This window comes from Helicoverpa zea, chromosome 21 (assembly GCF_022581195.2).
Source record: "Helicoverpa zea isolate HzStark_Cry1AcR chromosome 21, ilHelZeax1.1, whole genome shotgun sequence".
NCBI classification, from domain to species: domain Eukaryota; kingdom Metazoa; phylum Arthropoda; class Insecta; order Lepidoptera; family Noctuidae; genus Helicoverpa; species Helicoverpa zea.
Window position 1 is genome coordinate 2,389,099 of NC_061472.1, and position 16,052 is coordinate 2,405,150.

Here is a 16,052-nt window from a genome sequence, read left to right on the forward strand (position 1 = left end):
GGGCGAAGCCGCTGGCGGAAGCTAGTATATAATATAGAATAACTATATAAATAACATATTTTACTAACTAAAATTTTATACATAGTTAAGTGTAGAGCGTTTCTTCTTATCGTCACCTGCAAATCGATGAGAAATTCTTAATTAGAGGGGTTATTCAGATAGATAAACTTCAAAATGTGTACAGGAAGAAAGATATCAAAATACCTGCTGAACACTGTACTTAATCTGAAATGAAAAAGCCATGTCTAATAAATAATAATTTCTTCTGTTGTCATAGATAAAAAACATGATAGTTATTTTTCTCGTAAATAAATGTATTATTTTGCTTTCTTTCTTTTTAGTAATGCGAGATTCTGATGTTCAGGTATTTTGTTATTTTTATTATGTACCTGAACAATTGCTGCTGACTGTAACATAACTTCGAGATGGCTATGACAATCTTGCCACCGTTCTCACTCTCACAGCGCTTACACCAGCCGATTAGCTAGTTTTTCCGAATTTTCAGATAAAAATCTGGTTTCACGTTTTTCAAAAAAACCTACGATAAAAAAGCATACTCTTTAACACAATAATATAGTGGAATATCAATTCCCGCTTTATGTTTGTAACTTAACCCACAACAGACACAAGACAAAAGATGTCTGTATCACTAATAGGCTTAACAATAATGTTAGAAGCTGCACTCCGGTTAATTGTTTACGATATTGTGTGTCACGGGGATGCTTTGTTTTGATTGTTATAGCTTTTTGGATTACAAGGCAATAATATTTTACTTTTAAGATAATACAGAAATAAAAACCTACTTAATTACTTAACTTATTACTAAAGTAGCTTGATGTGGAAAAAGCAGTAAAATTGAAAAAAAAAAGAAATAAGTGTTATATTTTAAGTAAGGTGGTCCAAAAATCATGATTTTATGACAGTGGTTCAACAGAAATTAAGAACTATTTTTAATATTCGTATAGCTTTAGGTTGCCTACGTGCTCTGCTTTCATTACTTTTAATGGCCGTCCATTATTAATTTATGCACCTATGAATAATTTTATTTCACACATCATTTATATTGGAAACGTGAAAAATCGCCAACCCTTCAAATGATGACAGCGAAAACGAGCGGTCATTTGCACCCCGACATTTTTAAAATGGCGTTCATAATCGTTATTAATATGCGTATGAACCATCTAATATTGAGCGTTTATGCAAATATAAAGTATTTGCTAAAACGCACAAAAATTTGCATACATTTGCGGTACCGTTTTTTGTGTTCAATGATACGTGAGAGGTATAAATATTGTCTCTCGTTTTTGTTTTTGCCGTTTCTGTTTTGCATAAGCATTGTAGGGTTGGTCCGTTTTGAATAATTAAGGTGCTTGTTTTTTTAATTCTGTCGTTCAGCTGGTGGAATTAATTTACTTATATAGTGTTTTCATTACTGTGGCACGGGACATTCTTTTGTATAATGTGGCATTTACGTGTTTCGAATACGACTTCGTTAATGTTAATTTCTTTCTAAATATGTAGTGAGATACTGATATTTTTCTAATACATCCTTTCAATATAGAGTGTGGATGATCTGCTGAAAATAAATAAATAATTCGAGAAACCATCAAAAATAGGTATCGCATTTGATGCAGCTGTAAATTGAATGACGTTTTGAAACCTTTCATATACGAGACAATTTCTGAAACACCGCAGTGTAAGATACTTTTCAGATAGAAAGCTTCATCCCGCAGCGTAAAATATTGCGTGCTTGTAGAGTTATTGTTTTGTATATAAACTATTATAAGTAATTTTTTAGAAGATTAAAAATTCAATTGAGGTGGTATTAAAAGTTCAATTTATTCTTCAAAAATTCTGAAAAAAATTGGAATATACCTTCTACCGATAATTGTATTTTGAAGAAATGTTAAAATATAGTGCTATTTCAAAGGATTAAAGGAAATATGAAGGAAGAAATATGTAGATAATTATGAGAAGTTAAGTTGTAACAGAAATCAAGCAGAAGACTTAATCTCTCATTATAGTTCGGCCATTCAGAGAATGCGTTCCTGACACGTCGCGATTGAACTGACGACGTAACTACATTCATTGATTATTGATATAATAATGTTGTTTTAATGCTCCTCAATTGTTAAAACGGTAAACAACCAGCAAAAATATTTTTATCGTAACTGCAACGCCATTGCAAAGTTACGTCGTCAGTTCAATCGCGACGTGTCAGGAACGCATTCTCTGAATGGCCGAACTATAGGTATTGCGGACAGTCCTTTACTCAACATAGGAATTGTGGCCAACACTCACGCAGAAAGAAAAAATCGCTGCGTTACCAACTCTCCTGTCTGTAGACCCCTTTACCGCACCTATTTTAAGGTCGTATACTTTACGTTTCTCAAAACAATAAACAATTGCATTACGTATTGACAGCTCAATCGATTCGACAGTTTTTATTGGCCATACCGTCTCGGCTCCATTTGAAAAGTGCAATGCCTTGTATGAGAAAATGATGGGAGAATAATAAAACACCTATACGAGTTTTATGCTTTTTAGGATAAAGGGTAATTGCTGTTTTATAGATGAGGAGATAATTTTATTAAATGGTTTTGTATCGATTTACAATATTTCATGTCAATTTAAAATAGACCGTCTAAGCTCGGGCTCGGGCATATACTTAATTGTATCTTCATTTTCATCATCATCAGCTGATTACCGTCCACTACTGAACATAGGCCTCCCCCAATGAATTATTTTTTCAGCTTACAAGATACTGTATTTGTATAAGCATGAGTGTACCTACATAGAATTATGCAGGATGTTATAAAGCTTTTGTAACTATTATCTACTGAAATTATGGCCATCTACTTTGTTTAAGCCATCGTCATTTCAGACACGAGTCATGGATGGCTCATCGGTAGATTGGACATCTAAGTCAAATAGGTCACTACATCAATCTGATGAAAAATAAAATACCTACTTTCCCCAAATCGGTAAAACAAAACCACTCAAAATAAACCCCATGACTAATTTCCCAACAACCCGTTTTACAAGCTATTAATAAAATAAAACAGTAAGTAATAAAGTCATCACGCTGCTAATGGTACAAAAATTACATACCATGGTACCAGATGTCGGGAATTTGTACCAATTAAAATGATATCAGTGGTACTTACGTCGTGAATAGTCGCTTCAATTTGTACTTTCCTTTTTTAGGGTTCCGTAGCCAAAATGGCAAAAACGGAACCCTTATAGTTTCGTCATGTCCGTCTGTCCGTCTGTCCGTCTGTCCGTCTGTCACAGCCGATTTACTCGGAAACTATAAGTACTACAGTGATGAAATTTGATGGGAATATGTGTTGTATGAACCGCTACAAAAATATGACACTAAATAGTAAAAAAAAGAATTGGGGGTGGGGCCCCCCATACATGTAACTGAGGGATGACATTTTTTTTTTCGATGTACATACCCGTGTGGGGTATCAATGGAAAGGTCTTTTAAAATGATATAAAGTTTTCTAAAAAACATTTTTCTTAAAGTGAACGGTTTTTGAGATATCAGCTCTCAAAGTCGTAAAAAGTATGTCCCCCCCCCTCTATTTTTATAACTACGGGGTATAAAATTCTAAAAAAAATAGAGGTGATGCATGCTAATTAACTCTTTCAACGATTTTTGGTTTGATCAAAGTATCTCTTATAGTTTTTGAGATAGGTTGATTTAACTGTAATTTACGGAACCCTTCGTGCACGAGTCCGACTCGCACTTGGCCGGTTTTTTCTTTTTAGTAGGGTTATTTATGTATTGGTTTTAGTTATTTATTGATGGCAATGACCCTGTAGTGTCTGAGGTTATTTTTGCTTAAATAGAATAGTAACGATTTGTATCTACTTACAAATGCATTTGCAGACCATTTGGATAAGCAATTGCAGTTCCGGGTAACAATGCCCAACGGGGTTTGTCCAACTTGTTAAACAAGTATTTGAAACGTCTCGGCTTATTTTGTGGATTATTTAACTATCTAATTTTACCTGATTCTCTTCTGGTGCAGTTAAGTAAATATTTATTAATTTTCTCGAATTATCTGAACCAATTAAGAAATGTATTTTAACGAATGCTAAATAAAATATTTCCTTAGTTACTATTTATGGTGCTTATCAATACCCCATAGTCACATAAAAATACGAATACTGTGTTTAGAATATTGTAATGTATATGGACCAAAACCTTCAACTCAGTTTCCAAGATTGTAGAGGTTCTTTCAATATACTACAACTATACTTACAATACTTATACAATATCTTAACTATTCTTAACCCTCTGAACGCGACGTAAATTAGTTTACTAAGTTATAATGAAAACTGTTTCACACAATGACCACAGCCAAACTGTTCGCGTTAACCCTGCAAATGCGTTCGACGGGTCGTAATGGTTCCGTCTAAGTTTAATTTAATATTAACTGTTGTAAGACGGTGGTCTTGGATGCAACTTAATATGCTAAGTTTGGGTGTAGGTTTGCGATTTGTCTCAAGTAGTTTAAATGTAGCGATTTTCAGTTTGAGCATAGTTTTATAGAAAGAAAGTAGACCTACAGTTTCAGCCATTTTACAATACCTTGTAATTTACTTTGTACCCACTACATGAAAAATAAAAAGATTAACGTCGTTTAGGTGACATTCCCAATTCGTGGGCAAAATGATATCGTAGATGTTATCGCAAAATTATATCGCATTTATTAGTGTCATATTCTACCTTGTCTTTAGTTTTTGTTAAATACAGTCAGTGCAGAAATCCCGTGAAATTCCGATAACTGAAAGATGAACCATAGTACTAAAATTGAGACAATACCTCTACTGACATTTATAGTCACGAACTTCAGACCTCCAATAAAGTATATCTCACAGTCCAAGCTGCGTATTTTAGTCGCAAATCCGCAGCGAACCTTATTTAGTACTAACGTATGGTTTGTATTGTGCTGTCGCGCGCAGACGGACCGTTAGGGTCAATTCCCACTGAAAGAGCAGCGGCCGTAATTGCAAGGGATTGAGCGCGAGCGCGGCGGGCCGCGCGGCGCCGCGTGGCGCCGCACCGCGCCGCGCTCTTACATTTTCCGTGCTCTTACGGCCGCTGCCGGCCGCTGCTCTTTCAGTGGGAATTGACCCTTAATGTGCGGTTGGATTAAGGCTCGCTATCAACAATGTGACCACGTAAGTCGAGAGTGTGCGCCCGCTGACTTTAACGGTAGGTCGGTATTTTGGACCAGTATGCAGTTACGGGGTTAATTGAAATTGTATAGAAATGTGACTTTTGGCAAATTGTGAACAAGGAATAATCGTGGTTAGATTGGTTTTCAACTAAAGTATGAACTACCTTTCTAGATTTTTTTTAGGATTTTTGACAATATTTCTCGAGCAGTGGAACAATAAAAAGGCTGATGATGAGGATGATGTAACAAATATCAAAACAAAATAACATCATAATCATAAACAATTTAACTTAACCCTCCACCGGCTACGTATCAATTTCGCACAAACTCCAAAGATATTCCAAATAAATAATATGTATTATAAGCCGAGTCAACACATCGCCCTAACGCGAAAATGCGATTCATTTCCGTAAAATAAACATGTGTACGAACATACAGAATTGCAAATCGACCTGTTAATCTAATAAGAGGGACCAACGTCGTCACGGTTCATTTGAAAAAAAAATGTCATGTCAATTTCTTTTTTTTTTTCTCTTTTTTTTTTTGTTACTGTACCGTGGGGATGTGACGTTGACAAATATAAAAGCATTTCCCGTTGGCATGAGGTATATTTCTTTTATATTTGAACAGATAATGTAGATTGGGTGTTTTGAAATATTCAAATGTGACTGCGAATGATGGCTTAACGGCGTGAAATTGTTTATTTTTTTATTGAGAATAATTTTGGAATTTTAGTTTGAAAATTGTAGAGCAAGTTACTTTTTTTTTTTTGAAAAATATTAAAGGGTATACATGAGTTGTAATAAGTATTAAATATTTCGTATTATAAAATCACAACAGAAGTCTTAAAATTAATTTATTTTCCGATTACTTTTTGAACAATCATAATGGTTAGTATATTAACTTACCCATGTGCCTGTATTCCAAAAAAAATCATATGTAATAAAAGACGAAAATTATGATTGTTAAATTTCCTCGTTTAAGACCTTACAACGCAACATTTCAAGTTTAGTGTCGCAATACAAAACACTTAATTAAATTAAGGCCAAAATTAAAACTCCCTCGTGCACCGGGTAGTAAAGGGTTAAATGACATGCCATTCAAATAAATTCCACTACGCTTGAATGCAACGTGGTTAATCCAATTATTTGTAACTCGGTTACTTCTTAACAACCGTAGTTATTGACGGGTTAACCCTTTGCGCAGATGGTATCCGGATTTTGCGATAATAAAACCAGTCATTAAAGTTATAATTGACAAAAGTGTACTAAATATTAAAGTGTGTTTACGCATTTAGTAATGTATTTTTATTTTTTCCTTAATCTGTTAACTACCTCTCTAGTCATATTTAAGAAAAAAGATGATTCGAGTGTCGAAAAAATGACCACGCTCGCTCAATGCGCGTTGGTGATTTCAGACATTATAATCCAGGTTTCTTCGAGATGTTTTCTTTCACCTTTAAATCTTTGCTTTTTTTATTACCTACTTCTTTTTTTCATTTTTACCCAGTGTTGTTTTTGTAAATTAAAAAGTCCCATGAAATCTATTCAAACCAATAAAAATAAGCAAACAATAAGTAGCCGTACATTACAACAAAATATCTAATAAAATGAATCATGAACACTCTCCATAGATTCACAGCGGGTCGCATCACGTGCCCTATGATTAGTTCGCAAATTCTTTGCATTCGAAAATATTTACACGATACTCACCCCTTCAATTGAATCTCCACCTTAAAACTAGGACAACAAAGTCTAAAATCCTTTACTTCAAAAAAGCATCTTCAATTCAAATGCAATATTATTGCTGACAGAAAATCGATTCTATTTGTTAGGAGTTAAGGTTGAGTATACAATGTAGTGGTATCCGAAGGGTTGTAATCCGTAGTTCACAATCGAATTAGTTGACCGCCCGCTGTTTTTGCTACTCAACACAATAGATTTCTTGGAAATTGGACGTGTGCTGATGAAATTACCCTCGACAATGGTTTCTTGCTACATCAAGTACCTATAGTTTTTATTTTTAATAGAATAAGTCCCGGGGTTTTCTTCCCGGACCCAGAAATAGCAAATGTTCTCTTTTGAAATACAAGCTGTATTACTGCCAATTTTCATCAAAATCCATTAGGTAGTTTTTTTTGGATGTAGAATACCAGGTACTTTTGGTCTCCTTTTCAAGTTACATGTACAGTCTACATGTAGACTGACGTAGCCATAACATAAATAGATCATAAATACAAACACATAAATAAATACTGCATACGGAGATCATATCACAGTCCTTTGAATCAAGCATATTCAAAGTCAAAGGGAATCTAAATTGATCATCTATTTACTTTAACCACCTTATGTCTATAGAAATAAGGTTCATATTTGCTATTACAGTTGAATGTTTGTCAAATCATTGGTAATTCATAGTCAAACATATGTGTGGTGAGTTTCTAAACAAATATCAATACTGAATGCCGAACAGTCGGCTAAAGACATTATAGATATCTGCATAATAATCTCGGAATACAACTCTATTGGCAGATAATCTTGTGCAAACCATCATTTTATACATAGAAAGTCATTAAATATCTTCCTCTACTTTGAATTCGGACATAAGTGTCAATGCTACTGAAAAAAAACATTACAGCGCTTTCACAATAGCGAATTTTCCGCTGGGTTTTTTATGCGTGACGTATTCCGGTACGGGAAGGTACATAACTAGTTGTCAATTCTTTGCTATGGCACGACATTGTTCATACTATCCGCTTGGAAAACTGAGCGGAAAATCCGCCAGTGTGAAAACGCTGGTGCGTTCAAACTACACGACCGCATGGCTACTTAAACACCAACTTATGTGTTGCGTTCTCAAAATATTCTAGATTTTATTAAATAAAATTACAACGACACATCACACAGTACATTTATTGCAACTTCAATTATTTTGAAAAATACACCAACTGACAAGCTACAATGACATAAGTAATACATAATGATGCAGTGGTAAATATAAGGTTAATGTCAAGCGGCACCGCGCGGCAGAGCGTGTATCGGAACGGACGCAGGCGCACGTACTGCAGCGCCGTCTGCAGCTCGAACCGGAGACACTCGTCTGATGACAATTATACGTCATGAATATTACAAAAGAAAACAAAAATCTGCCTAGTTTTTTCCCAACTATATTGCAACTCAGTTAGAATCGGCTTTCAATGTTAAACCCAGTTACCTAGGCAACCCAGTTACCTAGATTACTTTTTGTAAGACCTGTCAGACTTTTTGGCTTCTGATTCCCGTAACGATTGACCGTCTTACCACAAAAACTTTTAAACGTCAGTTTAAGACTTGTCTAAAAAAATGTCAAATTATGACGTAAAATGTCAATATGGTTCATTTTGCAGCCACAATTTTTTTAGATAAGTGTAAGTCAGGTGTTTAAGTTTTTGTAGTACGGCCATGAATGTTTAAATGACAGCAGGGACCAACCAATAAGGTGTCTTTTGAAACACGGAGGAACTGTTCATGACAAGATGGTCACCTCGAAACGGAACTACCGCAACAAGCTTTGCTTAACTTTGGTCTAAAGATAGAAGAACAAATGTACCATAACCTAATATCATACTACTACCTATAACTCACCCGAGCATCTCAGAATTTGTGCAGTAAGAATCGTCATAATTCGCTCCACTTCATATGTTGTCGCCTCCACAAAAATCAATGGAGTACATACAAACAGTGCCGTTGGTATCAGTTCAAGTACATTGATTGTACTTCTTAACAGTATATACTAAAAAAATATAAATCCTTTGAAAAATGCTGGACTGCTAGAAGTGTCTAACTTTAAAGTTTCTAACTTTTATCTTCTTTGAGTATTTTAAATGTCTATTTATATTTCAAGCCAAATGGGGCTTTGTTTTTACATTATTGTTAATCAAAAATATACATTCAAGGCCAGTTCAGATGCCACTACTAATAATATTGCGTAGAAAGTAATGAATCTATGAGATGGGATCCATGATCATCATCCTCTGAGCCTTTTCCCAATCATGTTGGGGTCGGCTTCCAGCCTAACCGGATTCAGCTGAGTACCAGTGCTTTACAAGAAACGACTGCCTATCTGACCTCCTCAACCCAGTTACCCGGGCAACCCGATACCCCTTGGTTAGACTGGTGTCAGACTTACCTGCTTCTGACTACCCGTAACGACTGCCAAGGATGTTCAATGACAGCCGGGACCTACAGTTTAACGTGCCATCCGAAACACATACTTACAAAGGACATACAAACTTAGAAAAGTTGCATTGGTACTTGCCTAACCTGGGAGATGGAATCCATGAATTCAACTGAAATAAAAGTATTCATAAATGAAGTCTCTTTATTTCACACAACACAATTATTTCAATAGCAATATATATTATGCAGCAAAATGCGTCAACTGCAAAGCTACAATGACATAAGTAATGCAAAGTGCGGCGGTGGTGAACAGCAGGTTGATGTCGAGCGGCACCGCGCGGCAGAGCGTGTATCGGAACGGACGCAGGCGCACGTACTGCAGCGCCGTCTGCAGCTCGAACCGGAGATACTCGTCTGGAAAGAAATAATGTTGCTTAGAATACCTTCAATCTGAAAGTCTTAAAGAAAAACGTCTAAGAAAATTGAAGAAGTCTCTAAATGTCTTATAAAATTCACAAGAATAATCCAAAACGAAGATTTAAATCGGTTCTCAGGTAGAGAAATGTAAGTAGGCTAGGGGATTGTTGAAGGAAAAAGATGGGTTTTAGTTAGTAAAAGTCTAATAATAGGATATATATTCACCTGAGCATTTCAGTATTTGTGCAGTAAGCGTCTTCTTAATTCGATTTACTTCGTATACGGTAGCCTCCACAATAATGGCTGGACAGCTTATCAAAGCTACTGATATGATTACCTCCATTAAATTCAGTGTCATTACCGAATTAGAGTGCTGCAAAACGAGATGTTCCCCTTTCTAGACCAAAAATACACAAAAACACAACATATAAGGAGCTTTAATATTACCTGCCAGGAATTGAATGGGGGGTAGTATTGCGTTTATTGATTACAGTGGTGAAGAAATTTTGTTCCCCAACACAGTCAATTCAATTTGAGACATTAAATTAATCATCATCATCATCATCTCAGCCATAGGATGTCCACTGCTGAACATAGGCCTCCCCCTTTGATCTCCACAGATACCTGTTGGAAGCTACCTGCATCCAGCGTCTTCCGGCGACCTTTATAAGGTCGTCTGTCCACCTCGTTGGTGGACGTCCTACGCTGCGCTTGCTAGTCCGTGGTCTCCACTCCAGCACTTTTCGGCCCCATCTACCATCTGCTCTGCGAGCAATATGGCCTGCCCATTGCCACTTCAACTTGCTAATCCGGTGGGCTATATCGGTGACTTTGGTTCGTCTACGGATCTCCTCGTTTCGGATTCGATCACGTAGAGAAACATCGAGCATAGCCCTCTCCATAGCTCGTTGAGCGACTTTGAGCTTTGAGATGAGGCCGATAGTGAGAGACCACGTTTCGGTGCCGTAAGTCATCACTGATAACACACATTGGTTGAAGACTTTCGTCTTGAGGCACTGAGGTATGTCGGACGAAAAGACATTGCGTAGTTTCCCGAATGCTGCCCAGCCGAGTTGGATTCGGCGGTTGACCTCTTTCTCGAAGTTGGACCTACCTAATTGGACTACTTGTCCTAGGTAGATATATGAGTCAACAACTTCGAGTACCGAGCTTCCAACAGAGACTGGGGTCGGCTGAAAATGGACATTTGACATAATTTTCGTCTTGTCCATGTTCATTTTCAGGCCCACCCGTTGTGAAACTCGGTCGAGGCCCTCGAGCATCATACTGAGTTTCTCCATCGACTTTGCCATGACTATGATGTCGTCGGCAAACCGAAGGTGAGTGATGTATTCGCCGTTGATGTTAATGCCAAGTCCTTGCCATTCCAGGAGCTTGAAGGCGTCTTCCATTGCGGCGGTAAACAGTTTCGGGGAGATTACGTCCCCCTGTCTTACGCCTCTTCTCAATGAAATCGGCTTCGTACTATGCTCCTGTACTCGAACCGACATGGTGGCGTTATTATACAAACACTTCAACACCTCGATGTACCGATAGTCAATATGGCATCGTTGGAGTGACTCAAGTACCGCCCATGTTTCCACCGAATCGAAGGCTTTCTCATAGTCCACAAACGCTAAGCATAATGGCAAGTTATACTCCTCGGTCTCCTGTATAACTTGCCGCAGCGTATGGATGTGGTCTATGGTACTAAAGCCTCTTCGGAAACCGGCTTGTTCGGGAGGCTGGAAGTCATCAAGCCTGTGCTCGGGACGGTTCGTGATAACCCTTGAAAACAGTATATAAACATGGCTTAGAAGTGTGATGGGTCTGTAGTTCTTCAATAGGCTGTTGTCACCTTTTTTGAATAAACACCACCCCACCCCTGCTCCATGCTTCAGGCGTTTGCCCTCGGACAGGACGGAGTTAAAGAGCTTCTGGAGGGCTTTAAGTACCGGTGTTCCACCCGCTCTCAGAAGCTCTGAAGTGATTCCGTCCTCACCCGGCGCCTTGTTGTTTTTAAGCTGCTTCAGGGCCATCCTAATCTCGTACAGACTGATGTCCGGGATATCTTCGGTATAATGTCGGGACAGCTTGGCTCTTGGATCTCCTGCCAAGTTGTCAACGGACTTTGCGACCGAAGCGTATAACTGTCCATAGAACCTCTCGATCTCGCCTAAAACCTCTGCCTTGGTCGACGCTATGCTGCCATCCTCCCGTTTCAGCTTAGTCATCTGGCTTTGCCCAATAGACTTGTCCTTTGCGAACACTTTGGAGCCTTGGTTTCGCTGTATGGTCTCTTTAACACGATTCGTATTAAAGAGACGCAGATCGTGTCGCAAGGACTTGGATAATCGTCTATTGAGCTGCCTATATGACTTCACATCATGGGAAGACTGCAACTGTAGCAAGCGTCGTTCAGCCATGAGGTTTAAGGTTTGCTCGGTTAGTTTTTGAGGTCTATCTTTACGGCAGGGTCTAAAAAACTTAGACCCTACCGTGCGGACAGTTTCCACTAGTCCGTCGTTGATCTCGTCCACTGACACTAAGTTCTCGAGGCAAGCAAAGCGATTAGAGAGCTCGAGTTGAAAGCTGTCCGAGTTTTGAATATGGGACCGAGTAGGTCGGAGCGTAGACTTCATCAGATTGGACCTTTCAAGTTTAACATTGATATTTAGTGAGGCTCTTACGATTCGGTGATCGCTACCGGTTTTTACCCTGTTGATCACAGAGACATCACTGAATATCCGTCTCTTGTCGGTCATGAAGAAGTCTATCTCGTTTCTCGTGAAACCATCGGGACTCAACCAGGTCCATTTCCTGTGAGGCGGCTTCTGGAAGAAAGAGTTCATCATGAAGAGTTCCTCTTTCTCCAGAAAGTCGGCCAGCCTCTGTCCCCTAGGGTTCCGTTGCCCATATCCAAATTGCCCCACTCTCAACTCATCACCGCTTTTCTTGCCCAACCTAGCGTTAAAATCCCCCATAACAACAGTGAAGTGGGTTTTGGAACTATGTATGGCCCTACTTACGTCCTCATACATAGTCTCCACCTCATCATCGGAGTGTGACGAGGTCGGTGCGTATACCTGAATGACCTTCAGCGAATATCTTTCGGATATTCTGAGTATTAGATATATCACCCTGTTCGACACACTGTCGATGGTTGTTATGTTGTTTACGAGGGACTTGTGAACGAGAAACCCGACACCACCTTGGGACTTTTGGTCGCCCTCCCGGTAGTAGAGCAAGTTACCAGACTTCAGGGTTACGGTGTCCTCTCCCTCTCTACGGACTTCGCATAACCCTATAATGTCCCAATGTAACTTGCTCAACTCCTCTTCCAGCTCGCAGATCCTTTCGTCAGTCCTCAATGTGCGTATGTTGTATGTTACCAGGGCCAGTCGTCGTGGGGGTGGGTAGCCGGATCTCTTCCGGAGATTCTTAACACCCCCTGCTCCGCCGTTACCTTGACCGCTACCCGCGCCAGGGATAGCGGAGCTGCTGGGGACTGGGGGCCTGGTTTCTGTGCTTCTCATTGGGGGGCTTCTAATTGCTTTTAATCGCCACGCTTGGCAGGCGGGTTGGCGATCGCAGTGAGGGTGTGCAGTACGCGGAGGACGCTGCTGCCCAACCTCCGGTTTATCCCTTAGTCGCCTCTTACGACACCCACGGGATGATTTGGGGGGAGCGCAATTCTAAGCCGGCGTCCCACGGCACATTAAATTAATAATTGATGACAAATAATTGATTATTTGTCATAATCTTTTTCATACAAAAAAATACGTATAAATTTGACTTAATTTATTAGTTTAAAACCATCCAGTAGAGTTGCGCGTTGCCACTCTTGCAGAACAGATAGAAAGAGATAGCAGTTGTTTTCATTGACGAAGCGACGTGCGCGTAATTTGTGAACCACGTTGTGCAGAGTAGAGCCAATGTTAATTTAACTAGTTTACTGTCTCAAATTGAATTGACTATTTCGGGGAACAAAATTTCTTCACTACTGTAATCAATAAACGCAATACTACCCCACATTCAAGTCCTGGCAGGTAAGATTAAAGCACCTTATATATACATGTAGTATAAAGATAATGTAATCTTTTAAGACAGGTTATAAACTTACCGATGAAATAAGTCCTTGAAGTGCATTATATGTGATGATAGATGCCCTCAAAAATTCCGTAACCCAATAGATTGTTAACTGCAAGAAGAAAAAACAATATTTTCATATTTTGTATAAGCAGAAGAGTTTATATACATTTTTGTTTATTAGGGTTGGGAGGTAGGAAGGATGATAAAATGGCGGCAGGTAACAGGAACAACTTGGGACAACCACAATCCCACATTCCCCTCAAACTTAAGGGGGCGATCTACAAGACTATGGTTTGACCTAGGTACTGTCTTGTATGGATCAGAGTGCTGGCCACCACGATGGGCCCACCAATGAAATTAATGAAAGACATACATGCATGCAGAAGAGATAAGAATGTTAAGAATAATGTAGTGTTACGCGAAAGTATCAATCTCGACAAAAAAATTGCAACACCTTTTAGGGCCACATCTGAAAAATCTATATAAATGATTTACTTACCTCATATTGCAGGATCTTGGCCAGATTTTCAAAACTGTCCAATAACTTATCGTAATAAGACAAACTTTTTCTCACTGCTCTAATACTTTTTGCAATTTCATTGTGCGCAGTGATGTTGACAGATACTGAATTAGACTCAACGGATAGTCTCAGTATATTCATTCTTGTATGCAATATTGAGAATACAAAAATTACTAATAAATAATGAAGATCCATAGCTGTTATTGAGATCAAGATTGCGCAAAACGTGATAACTGTACGAATATTTGTGTGAATGCGAATAATGCAAAGACAAAATCTTGATATAGTACTACTGAATAAGATGAGGTACGCGTAGGTAGTCATATAGGGCATTTTCTTGAAGCCCATGATTCTATCATTGGTCATAATATTAATAAAATATTCATGAAAATGTTTATCACCCGACACGACAAAAACTATGGTGGTTAGAATGTACTCGAAAACGGTAAAAGAAAAGACAGTGAATTGAAATGGGACCGAAGTATAGACATAAATAGACGTTACGGACGTAAAAAAACAAATGCAATATAATTTCAACAAATAGCGGATTCCTTTTGATTTGGTGACATGTACGTAGTTACCCAGAAAAAGGCATAAATACGCTATGGTTCTCAATAACCGTTCCGATAAAATTGCCTTGTCTCTAAACAAAAAGTTCTGTATAGGTTTCATATTCGTTTCTGCTACTATGATGGACGATGCACCAACGCTTACTTAAACGCGTTTGTAGACCAGAACTATTTCATATCGTATTGATCCATGACATTATATGTCTATTTCTAAACTAAGCATGTATTTTATATGTATCTACTCTTAAACTGACTACACCCTATTAAGGTTATAAAGGTGAGTTATAAATAATTAGAAGAATTTAAAAGACAAATAGCTGGTACATATGAAATGTTGACAGAATGGCATCTTAATTAGCAATGAGAGTCATGATTTTGATTTTTGATAAAGATATTAAGTTGTATTAGCTACAGACGAGGATTTTATATAAATTTTAATATAATATGTGATAGAAAAATAGGTACAAAAACCGAATGCAACATCTAAGCAACAACTGATGTCTCAGAAGAGCTCATTAATCTGCTAAATCTTGCCATCTTTAGTTACAATCGGGTAAGGACTAAGAATAGTCATGACAACCTGGTTAAAAATATAGACTGTCCAAAAACTAATAATAAATCTTCCTTTAGAATATCAAATATTGGAATACTTGAATTCCAATCACCTAAAATCACCAGAAAACAAAACAGTTCTTTTCGAATTTATGAAGGTCATTCAAACGCAATGGGAAAACTTCTCAATGTCAGATAAATTATTGTACTTCTCAATATAGTTTTTAATTACAGCGATACTAATCACAAACACGGGCATACTTGTGTACCTACCAACAACAGTGGAGTTTTTTTTTATTCCCATAACGGACATAAATTGATACTGGCCAGAAGTTGAAGCAGTCACTTGCCGTCATGACACCCAAGCGACAGCTTCCGAATCAACAAATCATATCCGAGTGGATACTTAAAATCATAGCGGCATGTCGTCTTATACTTGGCAGTTACATAAATATCACCGAATCCAAACCTATCTGCTATTTCATGAAGTTGTACTGCATTTGTTTCTCTGCTGTCGTCATCTCAAACTACTTCACTGAGGTGTATGAAA

General features: G+C 38.1%; 1 protein-coding gene across 1 annotated transcript; it reads right to left on the minus strand.

The window, feature by feature from the left end:
• Positions 1 to 9,593: 9,593 nt before the first annotated feature.
• LOC124640922 lies at positions 9,594 to 14,522 on the minus strand. Its single transcript, XM_047178884.1, has 4 exons — positions 14,361 to 14,522; positions 13,893 to 13,970; positions 9,995 to 10,166; positions 9,594 to 9,766 (listed from the first exon to the last, which is right to left on the minus strand). The coding sequence occupies exons 1-4, from the start codon at positions 14,520 to 14,522 to the stop codon at positions 9,594 to 9,596; spliced, it is 585 nt and encodes a 194-aa protein (XP_047034840.1).
• Positions 14,523 to 16,052: the final 1,530 nt, after the last annotated feature.